The sequence below is a fragment of the Scyliorhinus torazame genome, chromosome 5 (assembly GCF_047496885.1).
Source record: "Scyliorhinus torazame isolate Kashiwa2021f chromosome 5, sScyTor2.1, whole genome shotgun sequence".
Lineage (NCBI taxonomy): Eukaryota > Metazoa > Chordata > Chondrichthyes > Carcharhiniformes > Scyliorhinidae > Scyliorhinus > Scyliorhinus torazame.
The window spans coordinates 204,285,339-204,307,123 of record NC_092711.1 but is presented as its reverse complement, the minus strand read 5'-3'; the positions used below and the strand labels follow the sequence as shown (position 1 = coordinate 204,307,123).

Below are 21,785 nucleotides of genomic sequence, written 5' to 3'. Positions count from 1 at the left end.
GGCTACAAGAGCAGGTCAGAGGTGAGGAATCCTGCAGCAAGTAACTCACCTCCTGACTTCCCAAAGCCTATCCACCATCTACCAGGCCCAAATCAGGAATTTGCTGCAAGGAACTCATCAAAGCTCCTTTGACAGAATCTTCCAAACCTGTGACCTCAACCATCCATAAGGACAAGGGCAGCAGGTACACCGCCATCTGCATATTTCCCTCCAAGCCATACATCATCCCGACTTGGAACTATATCGTTGGGCCTTCACTGTCACTGGGTCAAAATCCTGGAACTCTCTTCTAATAGCACCCTCATTGATGAAAAGCTGGACCTCAATTCCCTAACAAGGGCACGACATACCTTGTTAGAATCCTGGATGATTTTCACATTCTCAGCTCCAAACTTGTCACCGTACAGCTTGAGGAGTCTCTCAGATATTTCTGGCAGCCTGGTCAGTTTGGGCTCCTTGTAGATGTATTCTTTTCCATCTTCCTCTTCAAAGAAGCTCTATTAAACAAAATAAGCACCCAATAAGATAAAGAATTTATCATTGCGAATTCCTAAGCTAAAGGAAGGTTACACATGCCTGAGAGGAGGTACAATGAAGAATCATAAAACCATAAGACCATAAGACAGAATCATAAGACCAACCATTAAATTGTCATGAGAGGTTGAGGAAAGACTGAGTCAGAAGGACTATATTATCTGGTGTTGAGAAGAATGAGAGATAATTGCTGGAAGAAAATAAATCTGAGAGGGCTTGACAGGCTGAGAGATTGTTTCACATGGCGGCATACTCCCAGAGTGAGTAGCCAATCATTTAGGACTGAGACGAGGAGAAATTATTTCTCGCTGGAGTTGTGAATCTCAAATTCTCTGCTCCAAGAGATTTGGATACTAAGGGAATCAAGGTATAGTAGAATTGATGTAGCCATGATCCTATGACCCACTCATGCTCCTGTTTCTTATGATCTTGTGTTAATGGCCTTGCACCTTCCTTGATTTCCAATTACAATTAGGGATGGAACTGGTGCATTCCATACATTTAGTCTTGGGTCCCAAATGGTAAATACACCAGTGGACAACTTTAACATTTCTTCTCCCAGCACAGAGGCATCGTAGCTAAGTGAAGACTGAGTGAGCATTACACATTGGCATTCATTTTCTAGTTAAAAATTGCAGAAAGCCTAATCCAAACCGGGCCCACAGAGCAAGGAACTGGAGAATGCAGTGCCCAGATTGTACATTTTCTACGGGCTGGATTCTCTGCAGTCCCACGCCAAAATCGCGTTTAGCATGGCGGCGGAGAATCCAATTTCACAACGAAATTGGGACCCGAGAATCGGTGTGATCACGGAGTACTCTGCGCGACTGGGGGCCCATTGACAAGAGCCCAGCCCAGTGATCCTCTGCTCCCGACTGGCCGAGTTTCCGACGGCGTGGAACTAAACTGCTAGTGCCGGTCAGGATGCCCGCGTAGAGGCTGCGGACTTAGTCTGCGACCGCCCTGGTGGGGGAGCGGGGGCATCGGACACCAGGGGAGCCTTATAAGTGGCCGGGGAACAGATCCCTGTGGTCGGATGCTTGGGCGCACGGCCGATCGGGGGGGTGGTCGGTCTAGTTTTCATGAGTGGCTCTGCGGTCAGAGTCCTCCATAGTGCTCGGCATATGCCGCTGTGCATATGTGCGGACTGAAAACCGGAAGTGCGGGGGCCCGTATCCGCAGCTAAAGCTGCGTGAATTACTCTGGGTCCCTGCTAGCCTCCTGCAGGGCTGTGAATTAGCTCCACCTAATCCCAGGAATCTCCAGAATAAAACGCCAGTGTTTTTACGCCGGCAGCATAGTCCCATTTTGGGAGAATCCAGCCCAAGATGTTTACTTACAGGGTCAGCTGTGGTTTTGAATCGGAGAGTTACAGGCTCAAATTAGCACTGCAGAAACTTGCTGACGCAGAAACTAAGTTGGCACAACTGTGCAATATTGAGGGAGTGCCGCACTGTCAAAGTTGCAATCTTTTGGATGGGATTTAAAACAGAGATCTCTCAGTTCTCTGTCCTCTCAGGCAAATCCACAAGATACCATGGCACTGTTTGAAGAATGTTGAGGGAGTTCACTCAGTGCCTTGGCCAATAGTTCTGTCAACATCACAGAAGCAGACTGTTCATAATAACATTGCCCTATGTGGGAGCTTGCCATTGTTGATCAGCCTGCTCCTAGTATCCGCAAATTGAACATCTGACCTTCTTGCTGAGGCCACTGCCGTTGCTACATCACAGCGGTGACTACATTTCAAAAGTACTTCATTTTCTGTAAAGATAACTGACCTACATTGGTGGCTGGCTAAAAAATGCTTCCATTTTTAAATTATCATTTTTGCCTATCTTTGTAATCTCCTCCAACCCCACCGTTTTTTCAGATATATGCACTTGTCTAAATCCAGACTCTAGAGCAATCCCAATTTTAATCGCTCCAACATCGGTAGGGCAGCACGGTAGCACAGTGGTTGGCACAGTTGCTTTGCAGCTTCAGGGTCCCAGGTTTGATTCTCGGCTTGGGTCACTGTCTGTGTGGAGTCTGCACGTCCTACCCGTGTGTGCGTGGGTTTCCTCTGGGTGCTCCGGTTTCCTTCCCCAGTCCAAAGATGTGTAGGTTAGGTGGATTGCCCATGATAAATTGCCCTTAGTGTCCAAAAAGGTGAGGTGGAGTTACTGGATTACGGGGATAGGGTGGAGACGTGGGCTTAAGTAGAGTGCTCTTTCCAAGGAGACTTGATGGGCCGTATAGCCTCTTTCTGTGCTGTATATTCTATGGTTCTACGTTGCCTTCAGTGATCTGGTCCCAGGCTCTGAAATTCCCACCCTAAATCTCTCCACCTGGCTTTTCTCCATTAAGGCATTCCTTAAAACCTATTTCTTTGGACAAGTTTCTGGTCATTTGCCCTAACTTCTCCCTATGTGGCTTGGTGCAATATTCTGCCTCACAATGATCCTGTGAAGCTCCTTGGGATGTTTTTATTACATTAAGAGTGCTGTATAAATTCAGTCTTTTGTCGCGAAGAATTTTGGAACACTGAGGTTGAAAAAGATCTCAGAGTTGGGTGAATTTGTGCAGGCATCCATCTTGCATTAGGTTACTCACCTGGCCGTAAAAAGCAACTCGGAAAAATGTTCCCAGTAGTCTCCGCCCAGTGTGAAGGACATGAATGATTTTCTTGTAAGCTTCGTTCAGTGTGCTATATATGAAAGCAAGTTTCTGAAAAAAAAGAGAGGCAAGAACTTATGAATAGGTTGAAACAAGACACTGGATTCGAGGTTTATAAATGTGGTTCGGAGATGTACCACAAATGACGCTGCACAGACACAAGCCAAACATATTGTAAAAGGTGAGATTGTTAAAGGGCAAAATGTTACTAAAACCTAGTAGAGTGTGAGGCTCAGGCTGAAAACCGGCATCTATATCTCCAGATGCACAGCCGAGTTTTCGGACCAGATGTTCAGGCACTCGATGCAGAGAATCTGTGGGCGGCGTTTACGCCACCACTCTGGTGGGGTGGGTCTGATAGATTGGGGCGTCATCTTTAAAAGATGCCCGAATCAGCTGGAATTAAAATCTACTACGTGGATATGGAGGACATCCCCCACCCCCGCCACAAGCATTGGGGTCACACACCCTTACCCACTGTGGGGGTATTGGGGCTCTGTTCTCTAACCCCTCCAACCACTCAAGTGTTAGGTGTCACCCTCCTTCTTCCCCCTCCTCAGCCCCACTTCTCAGGCATCGCCACCCACCCCACCACACAAAGTGAAACCCCCCCGCCAACCACATACAAGGTGAACAGAGGACCCGCCAATGGCACTGCCCCCTGTCCCAGGTTGGCACTGCCACAGTGGCAGTGCCAACCTGTGGCATTTGATGTCCCTCTTGCCCCCTGGGGGCAATAGTTACCTTGACTTGGAAATATATCGCCGCTCCTTCACTGTTGCAACATCCTAGTAACATCCTCCCAAACAACACAGTGGGTGTACCGCCACCTCAAGGACTGCAGCGGTTCAAGAAGACAACTCACCACTACCTTCTGAAGGGCAACTAAGGATGGGCAAAGAAATACTGGCCTAACCAGCGACACCCACATCCCAGAAATTAATTTATTAGAAAAGCATTTTCCATTCAACTGATTTCCATTCTGATACAGCTGTTGTAAACCTTGCCAATGTGACGTCACATTGGTGAGCTATAAATATACAAATATTTAGTGAGGGGTTCATGTGGCTGGGAAGCCCTATAATAACATGCCAATGCATTGAAATGTATGGTGGGAACCTTGTTACCTCGCCGGCGAGAGCTGGGGAAAATCGGGATATGAGGCCTCACCAGTGAGAATCTTCTGTCACAACTCTCACAGGATTTTGCACACGTGTCACCGTTTACGCTCAAGGCGAATGGAGACGCAAAATTCCAACACCGCCCCTTCGACACCGGAGACCTGATTTTCCTGATCGGACAGGGTTTGAGGTGCTTCGGGTGGGATTTAAAAATTATAGGAAGGCAGCAGAAACCTGGGGCGGGATTCTCCGACCCCCTGCCGGGTCGGAGAATCGCTGGGGGTCGGCGTAAATCCCGCCCCCGCCGGCCTCCGAATTCTCCCACCCCCCCCAAAACCCGGCGTGGTGTGAGTCGCGCCGCCCGCCTCGGAGAATGGAGGGGTCCGGCGTGACTCAATGGGCCCCGAGGCCGCCCGAATTCTCCGGCCCGCGATGGGCCGAAGTCCTGCCCGCCTGTAGCCGGTCGTGCCGGCGTAAATGGGCGTTGGTCCCTTACCGGGTTATTGAGGGGTCGCGGGGGGATCTGGTGCCGGGATGTGCCCCCATGGTAGCGTGGCCCGCGGTTGGGGCCCACTGATTCGCGGGCGGGACTGTGCCGTGGGGGCACTCTATTCCTTCCGCACCGGATGCCGTGGTCATCCGCCATTCATGGTGCGGAAGTGACTCCGTGAGCGCATGTGCGGGGATGACGTCAGCAGACGCTGATGCTCCCCGCGCATGCATGGACCCGCCCCGGCCGGCGGAGTCCCTTCGGCCCCGGCTGGCGTGGCGCCAAAGGCCTTCCACGCCGGCAGGCGGGGTGCAAACCGCTCCGCCGCCGGTCTAGACCCTGAAGGTGCAGAGGATTACGCACCTTTGGGGTGGCCCAACGCCGGAGTGGTTCCTGCCACTCCACTGCGCCGTTTCTGCCCGCCCCGCGATTCCCGGAGAATCCCGCCCCTGGTTTCCTGCTCCCATGCCCGACACTGGCAAGCTTCACCGGTACAGGATAAGCGGGTGGGCTGGTAGCCTGCGCACTGATGTCCCGCCATTGCCGGCATTATTACACAAGCGGGCATTTCAGACCTTCCCCAGTTTTCTTGGAATCGGGTCACTTTTGGTTGGCGATATGAATATCACCAACTCAGAGATGTCAGGTGGCGAAATTCTCCGGTATCGGCACGATGTCCGCCGACCGGCGCCAAAAACGGCGCAAATCAGTCCGGCATCGCGCCGCCCCAAAGGTGCGGAATCCTCCGCATCTTGGGGGGCCGAGCCCTAACCTTGCAGGGCTAGGCCCGCGCCGGACTGATTTCCGCCCCGCCAGCTGGCAGAAAAGGCCTTTGGTGCCCCGCCAGCTGGCGCGGAAATGACATTGCCGGGCGGCGCATGCGCGGGAGCGTTAGTGGCCGCTCATGGCATCCCCGCGCATGCGCAGTGGAGGGGGTCTCTTCCGCCTCCGCCATGGTGGAGACCGTGGCGAAGGCGGAAGGAAAAGAGTGCCCCCATGGCACAGGCCCGCCCGTGGATCGGTGGGCCCCGATCGCGGGCTAGGCCACCGTGGGGGCACCCTCCGGGGCCAGATCGCCCACCCGCGCCGCCTTGTCCCGCCGGTAAGAGAGGTAGTTTAATCCACGCCGGCGGGACAGGCATTCTAGCAGCGGGACTTCGGCCCATCCGGGCCGGAGAATCGCCGGGGGGGGGCCCGCCAACCGGCACGGCGCGATTCCCGCCCCCGCCAAATCTCCGCTGCCGGAGAATTCGGCAACCGGCGGGGGTGGGATTCACGCCAGCCCCCGGCGATTCTCCGACCCGGTGGGGGGGTCGGAGAATCTCGCCCCATGAGTGAAACTATATTTTGGAGGCGGGAACTGAAACCCCTGGCGATGGGTTCCATGCTCGGCTCTCCTATGATTGCGCCCTATACTTAGCTGGATCCTTCAAAGACATTCCTATGTTTGTTTGGAATCTCTTGTCAATTGTAGATCAGTTGCATTTAATTATATACCGGTGGAGAATATTAATGGAAGTTTAATTTGAGCAGGTATAAAAATACACTTAATGAAACTGTATGGTTGAGTTAGCTGCACACTTGCCTGCTTTTGTTGTGAATGCTGCAAATGTGGTGACTTTTAGAAGATTTGTTTGAAACATAGGGCAGGATTCTCTAGCCTCCCAGCCGCGTGTTTCTTAGCTGCGGGAGACTGCGCTCCATTCACTGGCGGAGAGATTCTCTGTTCTCGCCGATGTTAATGGGAATTTTCATTGAAGCAACCCCAAGCTGCCGGGAAACCCGCAGGAGGGGGTGGTGCTGCCGGAGGGGCCGGAGAATCCTACCGCCAACAAGCGGTCAGAGAATTCCGGCCAAAGTGTGATTTCTATAAATATGTGTGTCTGATGTTGTGTTTGATGTTCTTATTTTTAATATTGTGCCTTTGTGCTTTGCACTGTATGGCAATGAAGATAAATAAGTAAATGTTTCACTCTGTAAATACATTTTAGTTTGAGTAAAGATTGGTTCCATCTGTCAGTAAACATGCAGGCTTTATTGAATATAACTGCTCTGGGGAAGGTGGGGGGTCTATGACCCTGACCCCATGCTCATCACTGATTAATTTGTACTGAAACAAAGTGGTCAAATATTCCTGGTGACATGAAACAGGAGTCAATTAATTTCCCGATATGCAACCATTTCCCTTTGAATGAGATGATTATAACGAGGCCATCTGTCAGCCATATCCAAAAAACAGATGACCTAATTAGGAAAGCTTGGCTGAGTGCCAAGAATGTCAACTGCACTGAACTCGGCAGGCAATGCTGACAAAGCCACTGAGAGTAGTGCAAGCATTGTGTGACTGACATTTCTGTTGTAGTCAGTATTTAAGTTTATTGATATGTTTTATTCAATGCCTGTATGATCCTTTACCCGAGATTAAGTGGTGTGCAGTGGATAGATGCATCTGATTTTGATACTATGAACGCCTCTGATTGATTGAAAGTTTTATGATTCGGTAAGGGGGGAAGTAATTTCAATGGGAATGTCAATGGCGATTTTATTTTGGTTGCTGACTTGGGATTGGGCTCCCCCATGGTCCACAACATTTCTGAGCTGTAAACTATGTCTACTAACGGAACGGGCTTAATTCCATCCAAAGGATGGGTGTTTGCATTTCCACCTTTGCAATGGAGGGGCAAGGGCAGGGTTGCTGTGTGCAGGTTCGTTACTTGTACCCTTATCCCATGCCGGTGAAAACTGCTGGAATGCAGATGGGAATCCCGGAATTGGGTCCCGCCTGCCATTTCCCAAGGGCTCTACTCCACAAACTCTGAGCCGATGGTTCTCCAGCTCTTGTTGCTAGTGGATGGAAACTAAATGCAACATATTGGGAGTGTTTTACTGGAGTAGGGAACCCTATAACCAGGACAGTCTCAGGTTCAGCTCTTCTAAATGAACAATGGGCACATACCTCGAATTCTCTCTGTTTCTCATAGATAGGAATGATGAACTTGTAAATCACTGCCATTAACTCATAGCGTTCCGCATTCCACAGCCCATCTGCACACTTCTCCAATAGCTCCACAAGCACATCCTGCAGAGAACACAGAATATTCACCATGCGACCACAGAGACAGCCAGAGTATTTGAACAAAGCCAAGCCTGTGTTGCATCTGATTGTATACAACTGTAACTAAACTAGTCTAGCTGACATTTTGGGTGTAGCAGTGTTAGATCTTTTAATACTCACCAAGCTAAAAAGGACTTTTATCTTTCATAATGTCCAAAAGCACTTTTGAATTAAATTATCATTGTCGCGCAGAGCAATTACCACAACCAATTTGAGCACAGCAAGATCCCACACACATCGATTTTATAATAGCCAGGTAATGTAATTTCGTGACACGGTTAAGGGAAAATTATTGGTGAAGACACCAGGGGAAAACTGCTACTCCTCCGAAAATACTTCTGTGGGATCTTTTCTGGCCACATGAGAGAGTAGGTGAGCCTTCGGTTCAATATCAAATTTGACAGATGTCACACTCCCTCAGTTCTGCACGAGAGTATTATAAGTTCTGTTGCAGTTTTAGCAGGAAGTGAAGCATTTAGTTGTTGGATGAGGCCTGGTGGTCAGCTGTCCACATCTCAGGGTAGCTCAGTCCTTTATGTTTTCAAAACCGATTCAATCCATTTGCCTGTGGGCTGATCGTTGTCCCATTGGTCCTGTGCACATTTGCTGTTAATTTCAAGCCAAATTACACTAACTCCAAGCTTGTCAGTGACTACAGAACTGGTGTCTCTCTCTATCGTGATGCCCCATCCCAATCTGAAATATGATTTTAGGTAGGGTAAATAGTGTTTGACTAATTTTCTAGAGTTCTTCGAAGATGTAATGAGCCAAGTAGGTAATAGCGATCTTGCAGATGCAGTCCTGTAGACTTTCAGAAGGCATTTAATAAGGTGCTACACAAAATGTTAATAAATAAGGTAAGATCAGATGGTATTCGGGTAATTCATTAACCTGAATAGAAGACTGGCTAACCAAGAAGATAGATAGTTGGGATAAATGGGTCCTTTTCTTGTTGAAAAGATGTATCTAGTGGGGTGCCTTTGGTGCCTCACTTTCGCACCAGTTCCCATTATCCAAACCTCTTGGGAGTACAGACACTAAGAGTCAAATGGACTCCTCTTGTGCTGTAAAAAGTGTGTAATTCTGTGGAGGGAGTTGGCCAACTCGTTCCAAATTAAGGGTATCTCCTCCAGTCAGAGCTGGATGGGCACTGCCTCAACCCAATTCACATGATATCCTGGCAGCCCATCCAGGCCTCGAACGCTGGGGTCAGAAGTGAAAGGTCAGAGTCCAACTCGCTGTGCCACCTAGTTTCCCAGTTCTACATCCTGAAGTTCCTTAAACATCACACTATCGTGTTACCCTTCAAGATGGGTGTTCCAAAAACTGGCCTGAAATAGCACATATTGTATATTTCCATTGTGAGATGGAACTGAAGAATCACACATAATTACTGGTCAGGGTGGGACTATACCATTGAGCTGGGAAATTAAAAGAAAAATCACCAAATCAGTGTGGTAAATTTCAGCTCAACTACAATTCAAACCTCAGTTAATTTCATAGAATCATAGAATTTACAGTGCAGAAGGAGGCCATTCGGCCCATCGAGTCTGCGCCGGGCCTTGCAAAGAGCACCCTACTTAAGCCCACGGTTCCACCTATCCCCGTAACCCCACCTAACTTTTGGACGCTATGGGGCAATTTAGCATGGCCAATCCACCTAACCTGCAGATCTTTGGACTGTGGGAGGAAACCAGAGCACTCAGAGTAAACCCACACAGACATGGGGAGAAAGTGCAAACTCCACACAGACGGTCACCCGAGGCCGGAATTGAACCCGGGACCCTGGAGCTGTGAGGCACCAGTGCTAACCACTGGAAGCTTACACTGATTGAGGAATAAGTGTAAACTGGAACACCCCAAATTTTTATATACAGATCTATGTTTATGCGCAGATATAGATATATGTTGCATTAAAAATGCCACCAAACAGATTTGCACTTATGAAGCATATTTTGATCTCAGGATGCGCCACAAAATTTCACAGCCATTTGTCTCCACGATGAAATACTGTCACTGTCATAAAGTAGGACACACAAAGCAAGCTTTCACAAACAACGATACAAAGTTTTTCAGGCAATCTGTCTTATCAATAATGATGGTTGTGGCAAATAAAATGTTGCCTGGGACCCAAGAAATGCACTTGTAATAACCCCCATGAGGCCAATGGGAAAACCGTATTTGATCTCCCTGTGGGGCTCATGGAATACAAGCTTCCCCATCGGGCGGAGGCACACCCAGCTGGCGCTCGGATGACTAACCTTCCAAGCCGGCCCGAATGGGGACTGTGAAGTGTACATAGTTTGCTGCCGTGGTCAGACTTTTGTTACCTTAAATAAATTCTATGTTCATCCTGGTTTCCTGGTCATTAAAGCCCTCCTCTTTTTTCAACTAGTGTCATGGGACCTTTTACGCCCCGAGAGGGCAGATGCAACCTCAGTTTAACATCACACCCCAAAGGTGGCACGTGTGGTGTTCTTTGTGATTCTTGTTCTCAGGATGGATGTTGCAGTGTTCACAAAGACCACAGAAGCTAAGTTAATTAACAAAGCTAACTTTTATTTCCACTACTTATTAAAGCTCGACCACTTACTCCTACAGTAAACAATAATCTAGTAATCTACTATCTACACTCTACTGACACTAGTTTCTACACTCTATCTATAACTGTACTCTGACGTCTTCTCTGCACTCTCTCCAGCCCTCTCCCAGAAGCCTGCGAGTCAGTGCTTTATATAGTTCTGCATCTAGCTCCATCTAGTGGTTGATTATGATATTACATCAACCCTTTGTATTCTGAACATTTCACATGTCACAGCAAGCTTTGATAAAACAGCACTTCCTCAGTACTGCCAATCTCGAAAAGGCGTTTAAACCTCCAGGTGCTCCGGTTTCCTCCCACTGTCCAATGATGTGCAGGTTAGGTGGATTGGCCATGCTTAATTGCCCTTAGTGTCCAAAAAAGGTTAGGTGGGGTTACTGGGTTATGGGGATAGGGTGGAGGCAGAGGGCTTAAGTAGAGTGCTCTTTCCAAGGGCCGATGCAGACTCGATGGGCCAAATGGCCTCCTTCTGTAAATTCTATGACTTGGGGTTAAACACATGACCACCCGACATGGATGAGAGGTGACTTGATTGAATCATATAAGCTCCTGAGGGGTGTTGACAGGGTGAATGTGGAGAGGATGCTTCCTCCTGTGGGAGAATTTAGAACTAAGGGTTAGTGTTTAAAAATTAGGAGTCTCCCGTTTAAAACCATTGATGAAGCAAAATTCTTTCTTCCTCAAAAGGTGGTGGAGGCAGAGAATTTGGATAGTTTTAAGGCAGAGCTGGATAGATTCTTGCTAAGCAAGGGGGTGATCGGTTATCGGGGGTGTCGGGTTGCAGATTTGAGGTTATTATCCAATCAGCCATGATCTTATTAAATGGCGGAGCAGGTTCAAGGGGTTGAATGGCCTCCTCCCGCTCATTGTTTGTACGTTCGTAAAGCTGACCCGAAACTTTGAAATGCCTAGTCTGGCAACTGTGTCTCCTTGACGCCATACATTTTATAGAATGGCTACAGGCAGTAACTTCTGAAAAGAGCCTGTAAGGGGAACTCAAGTAACCAGAAGAAAGCAAAGTTTGTGGAACTAAGTGTGCGTGAGTCAGTGCTCTGCAAACAACAGCTTAGGTAAGAGGTTTAGCCGGACCACAGATATGGAGAACTCAGCCATAAGAAAGTACATAGAAAGAAAATTTCATATCAGATCAACTGTTTGACCAGGGCAATGGCTTGAGATGGTAGTATGGAATTTGAGGATGTTGAGGTATGCTTGAAGAAGTCTCTTTGGTGGTAATCTAAGTTCAAGCCTACTTCGAGATGAAATATTTCCAATGTGGTGTATCTAAGAGGTTAGCTGAAGGGTATAAAGGAAAATTTGTACATTTGTGCAGCATCTTTCATGATCCCCAAACATCCCATTGCGCTTCACAGCCAATGGAATTATTTTTGAAGTTCAATCACTGCTTCGGTGCAGCAAATTTGTATAGAACAAGCGCCCACAAGCAGCAAAAAAGATTCAACATATAATTTGTTTGGGTGACGTGCGAGGGATAGGTATTGGCCAGAACACCACTCTCATGTATTTTTTCGAAGAGTACAGTAGGATATTTTACAAACGCCTGAGAGGGCTGATGTTTAATGTTTCATTGGAAAGACTGCACCCCGACAGTCGAGAACTTACTTGCGGTGCGGCACTTGGGAGTGCGCTCAGCTTTCTGAAGGGAAACTTGAGCCTATGATTTTCTGACTCACGAGGCGAAAGTGATGCACTGAAACCATGGCTACACACTCTCCATATGGCCCCCAAAAGCCATCGCCGCAAAGCCAGAATAGTAGCAATGCTGCACTAGTGTTAAAGTTATTCACTGCAAATCATGAGCTAGGGCTCAGACCAAACTGGATCTAGATTGGAAACACTCAAACCTGTTTCAGCAAAGCATGATCTGATTCCTTTTGTTGCTATAATTGACACAGAACTTCTCTCACTTGAAAAATGGAACCACTTGAGGGTCAGGTATTATTCTGCAAGACTGCATGCCTCACTTCACCAAACACCCGGCAAAATATGGATTCTTTCCTGAATCCTAGCCCTTGCCACCAGTTTTATTTCTGACCAAGTGCATTGATCCTTTGATCTGTCCCCTCACCCTGGTTGTGTAAAACCGGCAAGCAGTAATTCCAAGAGCAACCATTCAGAACATTGGCAGTCAGTCCAGCCTCTCGAACATGTTCCACCAATCCATGAGATGAGGGCTGATTAAAACCTCAACCTGCCGCCACTCTACGTCACTTACCTCGGACAAATCTCTCGATTTTCACCTCAAAAATCTGATTGATTTGCAAAAGACAAATGTGATGTGAGAAAGAGTTTTTCCTCACAGCGAGTGGCACGGGTCTGGAATGCACTGCTTTCGAGGAATCAAGGTTTTCAAGAGGGCATCAAGAGGATTATTTGATGAGGAACAGTGTGCAGGGGTATGGGGAAAAGGAAGGGGAATGGCACTAAGTCGTGATGATCGTTTGGAGAGCTGGTACAGACACGATGAGCTAAACGTCCTCCTTCTGCACCGTAACAATTCGGTGATCTCCGATCTCCCCCATCACAGTCTCCTGTGGGAAAGCACCACATTTTGTGTGAAAAATGCTTCCAGATTTCACTCACGGTCTGGCTCTAATGTAAGAGTCTGTTCCCCTTGTTCTTAATACCCTCACCAGAGGAAATAGGTTCCCTGCATCTACCTTAATGGGGCAGATTTAGCACAGTGGGCTAAACAGCTAGCTTGTGATGCAGAACAAGGCCAGCAGCGCGGGTTCAATTCCCATACCGGCCTCCCCGAACAGGCGCCGGAATGAGGCGATTAGGGGCTTTTCACATTAACTTCATTGAAGTCTACTTGTGACAATAAGCGTGTGGTAATACCAGGGGCGTCATTCTCCGACCCCCCGCCGGGTCGGAGAATGGCCGTTGGCCGCCGTGAATCCCGCCCCCGTCGAAGTCTCCGGTACCGGAGATTGGGCGGGGGCGGGAATCGGGCCGCGCCGGTTGGCGGGACCCCCCGCTGGATTCTCCGGCCCGGATGGGCCGAAGTCCCGCCCAGAAATTGCCTGTCCCGCCGGCGTAAATCAAACCTGGTATTTACCGGCGGGACCAGGCGGCGTGGACGGGCTCCGGGGTCCTGGGGGGGGGGGCGCGGGGCGATCTGACCGCGGGGGGTGCCCCCACGGTGGCATGGCCCGCGATCGGGGCCCACCGATCCGCGGGCGGGCCTGTGCCGTGGGGCACTCTTTCCCTTCCGCCTCCGCCACAGCCTCCACCATGGCGGAGGCGGAAGAGACTCTCCCCACTGCGCATGCGCGGGAAACTGACAGCGGCCGCTGACGCTCCCACGCATGCGCCGGGAAACTGACAGCGGCCGCTGACGCTCCCGCGCATGCGCCGCATTTCCGCGCCAGCTGGCGGGGCAACAAACGCCATTTCCGCCAGCTGGCGGGGCGGAAATCCCTCCGGCTTCGGCCTAGCCCCTCAATGTTGGGGCTAGGCCGCCAAAGATGCGGAGCATTCCGCACCTTTGGGCCGGCGCGATGCCCGTCTGATTGGTGCCGTGTTTGGCGCCAGTCGGCGGACATCGCGCCGTTGGGGGAGAATTTTGCCCCAGGTATTGCAGTACCTGAGAGGTGGATGGCCATTGGTTAGATCCAGGAGTCTACCATTGGCTGATGTACATAGCACCGCCCTGGGAGGCGGAGTATAAGAACAAATGCCGTCCCAGCAACCTTCACTTTCTGTATCGAAGCTGCTGGGAAAGAGTTCTAGCAGATTAAAGCCTATTAGTTATGACTCACCTTGTCTTTAGAGTAATTGGTTGCGCATCAATTTAATCTGCGACAACTTCAGCTCAGCCCCCACGCGGACAACTCTGCTGCTCTTTTCAAACATTGGCTGGCGTGCTTTAAGTGCTACCTCGACACGGCCACCGACACCCCCACAGAAGGACAAAGGATGCATCTCCTACGCTCAAGGGTCAGCCCTGGGATCTACCCTCTTATCGAGGAGGCAGCGAATTATGCTGCCGCGATCGAGCTGCTAGAAGGACATTATATCCGCCCTGTGAACCAGGTCTACGCTTGTCACCTGCTGGCGGCTAGGAGGCAAAGGCCCGAGGAAACGTTGGAAGACTTCTACCGGGCGCTGCTGGTGCTGGACCGAAACTGTCGCTGCCCGCCAGTTTCGGGGAACGAGCACACGGAACCTTTGATCAGGGATGCTTTTGTGGCAGTTATGACCTCCCCCGATATCCGCCGAAGGCTCCTAGAAATGGACACTCTGGGACTTGCAGAGGCACAGGCCCTGGCGGGGTCCATGGACGCTGCATATAAAAACACGCTGTCCTTTGCTCCCGATCGCGCGGCGGCCCCCTGGGCTGCGTGGCACCCCGTAGCGGCAGCCCCTCAGACCTTTCCCCTGACCTCGCAAGCCTGCACGGCGAGGTCACCGCTGTTTCTTCTGCGGGCTGCCGAATCATCCCCGCCCGTGCTGCCCGGCCCGCACCGCCACTTGCAAAGGGTGCGGCAAGAAGGGCCACTATGTGGGGGTTGCCAGGCCCGCGCTGTGGCCGCAGTCTCCAGCGACTATCGGCAACCCCCCTTTCAGGCCCCGACCGCCCAGAGCTCACCGCCACCCCCCTATCCTAAGGCCAAGTGCGAGCTGTGGGCGTGGCCATTTTGCCCCCCCCCGGACACCACGCTGGACGGGTGGGCGCCACCATTTTGTCCCTCGCCGCCGCCATCTTCTTCATCCCCGGACACCATGAGCGACCCATGGGTGACGCCATCTTGGACGGGGCCCCAGGCCCCCAGCACAGCCGACTACATGCTGCCCGACCAGAACTCTCCATTACTGCAGCGGGCCTCGGTGACTCTGGACCAGAGTCGGCCCCGGACGCTGGAGAAAGCTACAACGACGATCTCCATCAACAGCCACGAGACGTCGTGCCTGATTGACTCTGGGAGCATGGAAAGCTTTGTTCACCCTGACATGGTAAGGCGCTGTTCTCTTGTCACCCATCCCGTAAATCAAAGGATCTCCCTGGCCTCCGGGTCACACGCGGTGGAGATAAAGGGGTTCTGCCTAGCGAACCTCACTGTCCAAGGCAGGGAATTCCACAATTTCCACCTGTACATCCTGCCGCACCTGTGCACAGCCACCCTCCTTGGGCTGGATTTCCAGTGCCATCTGCAAAGCCTGACTTTTAAATTCGGCGGCCCTATACCCCCCTTACTGTCTGCGGCCTCGCGACCCTTAAGATCGACCCGCCTTCCCTGTTTGCGAACCTCACCCCGGATTGCAAACCCGTCGCCACCAGGAGCAGATGTTACAGTGCCCAGGACCGGACCTTTATCAGGTCGGAGGTCCAGAGGCTGCTGAGGGAAGGCGTCATCGAAGCAAGCAACAGTCCCTGGAGAGCTCAAGTAGTGGTGACCGGGGAGAAACAGAGGATGGTCATTGACTACAGCCAGACCATCAACAGGTTTACGCAGCTGGATGCGTACCCTCTCCCCCGTATAGCCGACCTGGTGAACAGGATGGCGCAATACAAGGTTTTCTCCACGGTGGATCTCAAGTCTGCCTACCACCAGCTACCCTCCGTAATGGTGACCACCAGTACACTGCCTTCGAAGCAGACGGGCGGCTCTATCACTTTTTAAGGGTTCCCTTCGGTGTCACGAACGGGGTCTCGGTCTCGGTCTTCCAACAAGAGATGGACCGAATGGTTGACCGGTACGGCTTACGTGCAACATTCCCGTATCTGGATAACGTCACCATCTGCGGCCATGACCAGCAGGACCACGACACCAACCTCCGCAAATTTCTCCAGACCGCAAAAATCCTTAATCTGACATACAATAAGGATAAATGCGTGTTTAGCACCGACTGTCTAGCCATTCTAGGCTACGTAGCGCGAAGTGGAGTCATAGGCCTCAACCCTGAGCGCATGCGCCCCCTCATGGAGTTCCCCCTCCCTCACTGCCCCAAGGCCCTAAAGCGCTGCCTTGGGTTCTTCAGCTATTATGCACAGTGGGTCCCCAATTACGCAGACAAAGCCCGACCCCTGATCTAGTCCACAACCTTCCCCCTGTTGACGGAGGCCCGCCAGGCCTTCAGCCGCATCAAAGCAGACATTACTAAAGCCACGATGCGCGCCATCGACGAGTCCCTCCCCTTCCAGGTCCAGAGCGATGCGTCCGACGTAGCTCTGGCAGCCACGCTCAACCAAACGGGCAGGCCTGTGGCTTTCTACTCCCGTACTCTCCATGCTTCCGAAACTCACCACTCCTCGGTTGAAAAGGAGGCCCAGGCCATAGTAGAAGCTGTGCGACACTGGAGGCATCACCTGGCCGGCAGGAGATTCACTCTCCTCACTGACCAACGGTCGGTTGCCTTCATGTTCGATAATGCGCAGCGGGGCAAGATTAAGAACGACAAGATCTTGCGGTGGAGGATAGAACTCTCCACCTACAATTATGAGATCTTGTACCGCCCGGGGAAGCTGAACAAGCCTCCTGATGCTCTGCCCCGCGGCATTTGTGCCACCACGCAAGTGGACCACCTCCGTGCCCTCCACGAGGACCTCTGCCACCTGGGGGACACTCTTTTCTTTCATTTTATCAAGACCCGCAACCTGCCCTGCTCCATCGAAGACGTCAGGACCGTCACCAGGGACTGCCAAATCTGCGCGGAGTGCAAGCCGCACTTCTACCGGCCAGAGAGGGCGCACCTGATAAAGGCTTCCCGTCCCTTTGAACGCCTCAGCATGGATTTCAAAGGCCCCCTCCCCTCCACCGACCGCAACACGTACTTCCTTAACGTGACTGACGAGTACTCCCGGTTCCCATTCGCCATCCCCTGCCCTGTTGAATGAGGAGGGGATGGGGGTGGGGAAGTTAGTTGACTCACAGCCTGAGTGGGTGGAGGAGGGGCAAATGCCTGTTGAGGGTGTGGACAGCAACCTGACAGCAATCCTAAGAGCGGGGGTGAAGTATCTAGCAGCTGGAATAATGAGAAATGCCATGATTTTATGATTTAGAGGGTGTAAAGTTACACTGGAGGATGTGGCACTTGAGGAGGAAGTATAATTAGAAGATAAATGTAAGCAGACAGGATCTGAAACCAGATACAGAACAGATAGAAATTTAAACCACGAATGCCAAAAACCCAAATAAAAGTGTAAAGGACTGGAACTTCATTGTGGTCTAGTCAGCTATCAGAATGAGAAATATAGGTCGACATTTCAGCGGGGCGGGGTTCCCAATGCTCTGACAATAAACTGTCTCTAAAATCTGTTTTTTTTCTCATAAATACTAGCTGCCTTGTGTGTTACCTGTTTCTCATGATGTCTTAGGATCTGACAGTGTGGAAGGAGTCCACCGTGCCTGTGCCAACATTTGGAAAGAGTTCTCCAATTCATCCCACTCTCCCCTGCTCATTTCCCAGAATGCTGAAACCACAGGCTGGAACTTTTTCTTTTCCCTGTGACCTTCACGCTGACTTTCACTGGGGGATATTTCACTGGGGAATTCTGCTGAGAACCTGACTACACAATCTAATTGACTGATTTTTATCTGTGCAGAAGCACGCTGTGCAATCCCAAAAAGGTGCTCTGAGGCAAAGGAAGCACCATGAGCCAGAATTTACCGTTGCCGCCAGACACCATGGGCGTCACCTCTGGGGGGTCGGAGAATGGCCATTGGCCGCCGTGAATCCCGCCCCCGCCGGTTGCCGAAGTCTCCGAAGGGAGAAAAGTCGGCGGGGCGTTAATGGCGCCGCTGACGTTGGAGAATGGCACGGGTCTGCGCAAGGCAGCCGATTTTCGGCCTGCCGATATTCTCCCTTCCGGATGGGCCGAAGTCCCGTTGACGTGATGACCGTTCACGTCGACGTAAATCAAACCTCCTTTTCATCGGCGTGAACCTGTGCTCCAGGTTCACGCCGACCAGCGTGGAGGTGAGTGACGGCCTGGGGGGTTGGCCGCTGGGCAGGCGATGGCGTGGCCGCAGTCTGAATGTGTGGGGAGAGGTGTGTCTCGGGTTGTGTGTGTGTGTGTGCGGCGGAGGGAGTGGTTAGAGTGGGCTGGGCTCCGGGGGAGGGGAGTCCGTGCCGGGGAGGAGGTTGGGGGGGTCCGTGCCGGGGAGGGGGATGGGGGGTCCATGCCGGGGAGGAGGTTGGGGTTCCGGGCCAGGGAGGGGGATGGGGGGTCCGGGCCGGGGGATGGGGGGTCCGGGCCGGGGAGGGGGATGGGGGGGAGGGTCCGTGCCGGGGAGGAGGTTGGGTGGGTCCGTGCCGGGGAGGGGGATGGGGGGTCCGTGCCGGGGAGGGGGATGGGGGGTCCATGCCGGGGAGGAGGTTGGGGTCTGTGCCGGGGAGGGGGATGGGGGGTCCGGTCCGGGGAGGCGGATGGTGGTTCCGGGCCGGGGAGGGGGATGGGGGGTCCGTGCCGGGGAGGAGGTTGGGGGGGTCCGTGTCGGGGAGGGGGATGGGGGGGTCCGTGCCGGGGAGGGGGATGGGGGGTCCGGGCCGGGGAGGGGGATGGGGGGTCCGGGCCGGGGAGGGGGATGGGGGGTCCGGGCCGGGGAGGGGGATCCGTGCCGGGGAGGGGGATGGGGGGGGTGGTCCGTGCCGGGGAGAGGGATGGGGGCGGGTCCGTGCCGGGGTGGAGGTTGGGGGGGTCCGTGCCGGGGAGGGGGGATGCGAGGGCAAGTGAGTTGGTCCACCTGGCCAGGTGCCAGCCTCCAACAGTTGGACCCATGCGGTCCATGCCACCTGGCTGGGGGGAAGGAGGGGATATGGGCAATGATGACATGTCGTCCTGTCCCCCCCTCCCTTCCCAACCAGGCCGTCATGTTTTCCGATCATCCAGCGATGTTGGCCGCCGTGGCAGCAGCCGCTAATGTCCATGTTGCCCTGGATGAGGAGGAGCGTGCCAGAGAGGCGGCGCAGGCTGCCGCAGAGGGGCAGGCGGCAGCAGCCCAGGCTGGAGGGACACCTGACTGACAGGACGAGGAGGGGGAGGAGGGCGTCGCGGCCCCACGGCAACGGAGGCACCCGAGGGCGCCCCGTGTGTACCTACCCCAGCAGTCATACCAGGACCTCACGGACCGGGAATGCAGGAGGAGACTCCTGATAAGGCGGGAAACCGTGGCACACATCTGCCACCTGCTGGCACACCTGTCACCGCGTGGCACTGGTGGGGGACACCCTCTCCCCGTGTCCGTCAAGGTTACGGTGGCCCTGAACTTTTATGCAATGGGGTCATTCCAGGCACCCAGTGGGGACCTGTCCGGCATATCGCAGACATCGGTGTATCGGTGCATCTGGGCAGTGACAGATGCCCTATATGCCATGGCGCACCGCTACATCCACTTCCCTGTGGACCGGGCCAGCCAAGATGCCCGGGCCGTGGGCTTCTCTGCCGTGGCCGGGTTCCCCATGGTCCAGGGCGCGATTGATGGGATGCACGTCGCCGTGCGGCCACCTGCAGATAACAGGGCCGTGTTCACCAATAGGAAGGGGACCTATTCGATGAACGTACAGGTGGTCTGCGACCACCGCATGATGATCCTGCAAGTCTGCGCCCGTTACCCAGGCAGTGTACACGACTCATACGTGTTGTCGCGGTCATCCATCCCCGGCATGTACGAGGGACGCCATCCCCGGCTGAGGGGCTGGTTGCTGGGCGACAGGGGCTACCCATTGCGATCGTGGCTGATGACGCCGATACGGAGGCCACGCAATGAGGCGGAGAACCGCTACAATGATGCCCATGTAGCGACAAGGGGAGTGATAGAGAGGTGCTTTGGCGTGCTGAAGATGCGTTTCAGGTGCCTGGACCTCTCGGGGGCGCCCTCCGTATCGGTCAGATAGGGTCGGCCGCATCATTGTGGTGTGCTGCGTCCTGCACAACATAACCCAGCAGAGGGGCGATGTGCCGCAGGCAGAGGAGGGCGGAGTGGAGGAGCAGCAGGAAGAGGCGCAGTCCTCCCCAGATGAGGGGGATGAGGGTAATAGTCAGGGCAGACGGGGTAGACACAGGCGGGTGGCTGTCCACCGTTACCGGCTGGCCCAGCGGGCACGGGACAGACTGATAGCCGCCAGCTTCACTGATTAGATGGGCGTGGGAATCGGGTAGTATGGCCACAGACCGCACACCATGGCAACAGCCGACCACCCACACCCCCCACCCATCCACCCACCCAGCACCCTCACCCCCCTCCCCAACCCCACCCACCCCACCCGCATGCACACCACCCCCCCATTGCCGATCCACCTGCGGCACAACGGCCGGGCTCACACAGTTGCGGGTGGACGCGTGTCTATTGCAGGCCATGGAGGATGATGACAACCCGCCCTGCGGTGAGCTCCTGGCTCCACATCATTGGACTATGTCTGACCCATGGCCACAGTACCACCATCCACCCGGACCATCCCTGCATGCGGCTGTGACACTGCAGCGCACGGTCCCGTCCTCTGCCCGGGGGGATGTTGATGGCGGCCCAGGGGGAAGGGGGCAGACTCGCCTGGGGCTGAGGTAAGACCACCCCTCACACACACACTTGCGCTCAACGTACATGACAACCCCGCACGCTTTGGACAGAGCACAAAGGCAGCTTCTGTAGGTGTAACATTGACTTTAATAACCAAAGGAGTTCATGCATGTGCCCTAGCCCCTTAAACTCATCTATGCCCTGCACCCGTGCCAACTTACTCACTGTCTAATTGTTTGGCCTTACGGGCCCTTTGACTACGTCTACGTGGTTTCCCCAGACGGTACAGCAGAACTGGAGGTGGACTCCTGTGATTCCTGCCCTCTGACACTGGATCCCTTTGGCGGCCGTTTCCTGGGGCATCCTGGCCTAGATGGGCCAGGCTGCGGCCCGGGCGATTGGGATGGCGAGCTGCCAGCCTGTCCTGCCCGTTGCCCACACGATTCACCTGGGACGGAAGGGGGGGAGTCCGAGGTGTCGCGGTCTTCCGGGACCTCCCCTACAGGGGGAGCCGGGACGGACCACACCACCTCCTCCTCCCTCGGGGTGCCCGATGGCCCCCAGGCCTCTACATGGGTGGGGGATGAGAACGGACTGGCCATCCGACGCCCCCCCGACATCTGGCGCTGCCAGTCCTGGAGGCCCGTGCTGGTATTGACAGGGGTCTGCAGGTTTGCAGCCATGGAGCCCAGGGGGGTGGCAAACCCTGTCTGTGACAGTGCGACGCCAGCTCACACATGGCCACTGGCGCCGATGTCCTCAGCGATGGCCTGCAGAGACTGGG

At 53.3% G+C, this 21,785-nt stretch overlaps 1 protein-coding gene across 3 annotated transcripts in view; it reads right to left on the bottom strand.

Annotated features, from left to right (window-relative positions):
• dock11 (dedicator of cytokinesis 11) overlaps window positions 1-21,785 on the bottom strand; it is a 386,085-nt gene that overhangs the window by 47,804 nt on the left and 316,496 nt on the right. For all 3 annotated transcript variants that reach the window (XM_072505033.1, XM_072505034.1, XM_072505035.1), the window contains exons 46-48: window positions 7,760-7,882; window positions 3,130-3,243; window positions 351-497 (exon numbers count right to left, since the gene is read on the bottom strand). In XM_072505033.1, coding sequence (XP_072361134.1) covers window positions 351-497; window positions 3,130-3,243; window positions 7,760-7,882 — 384 coding nt within the window. The remainder of the gene's footprint in view (window positions 1-350; window positions 498-3,129; window positions 3,244-7,759; window positions 7,883-21,785) is intronic.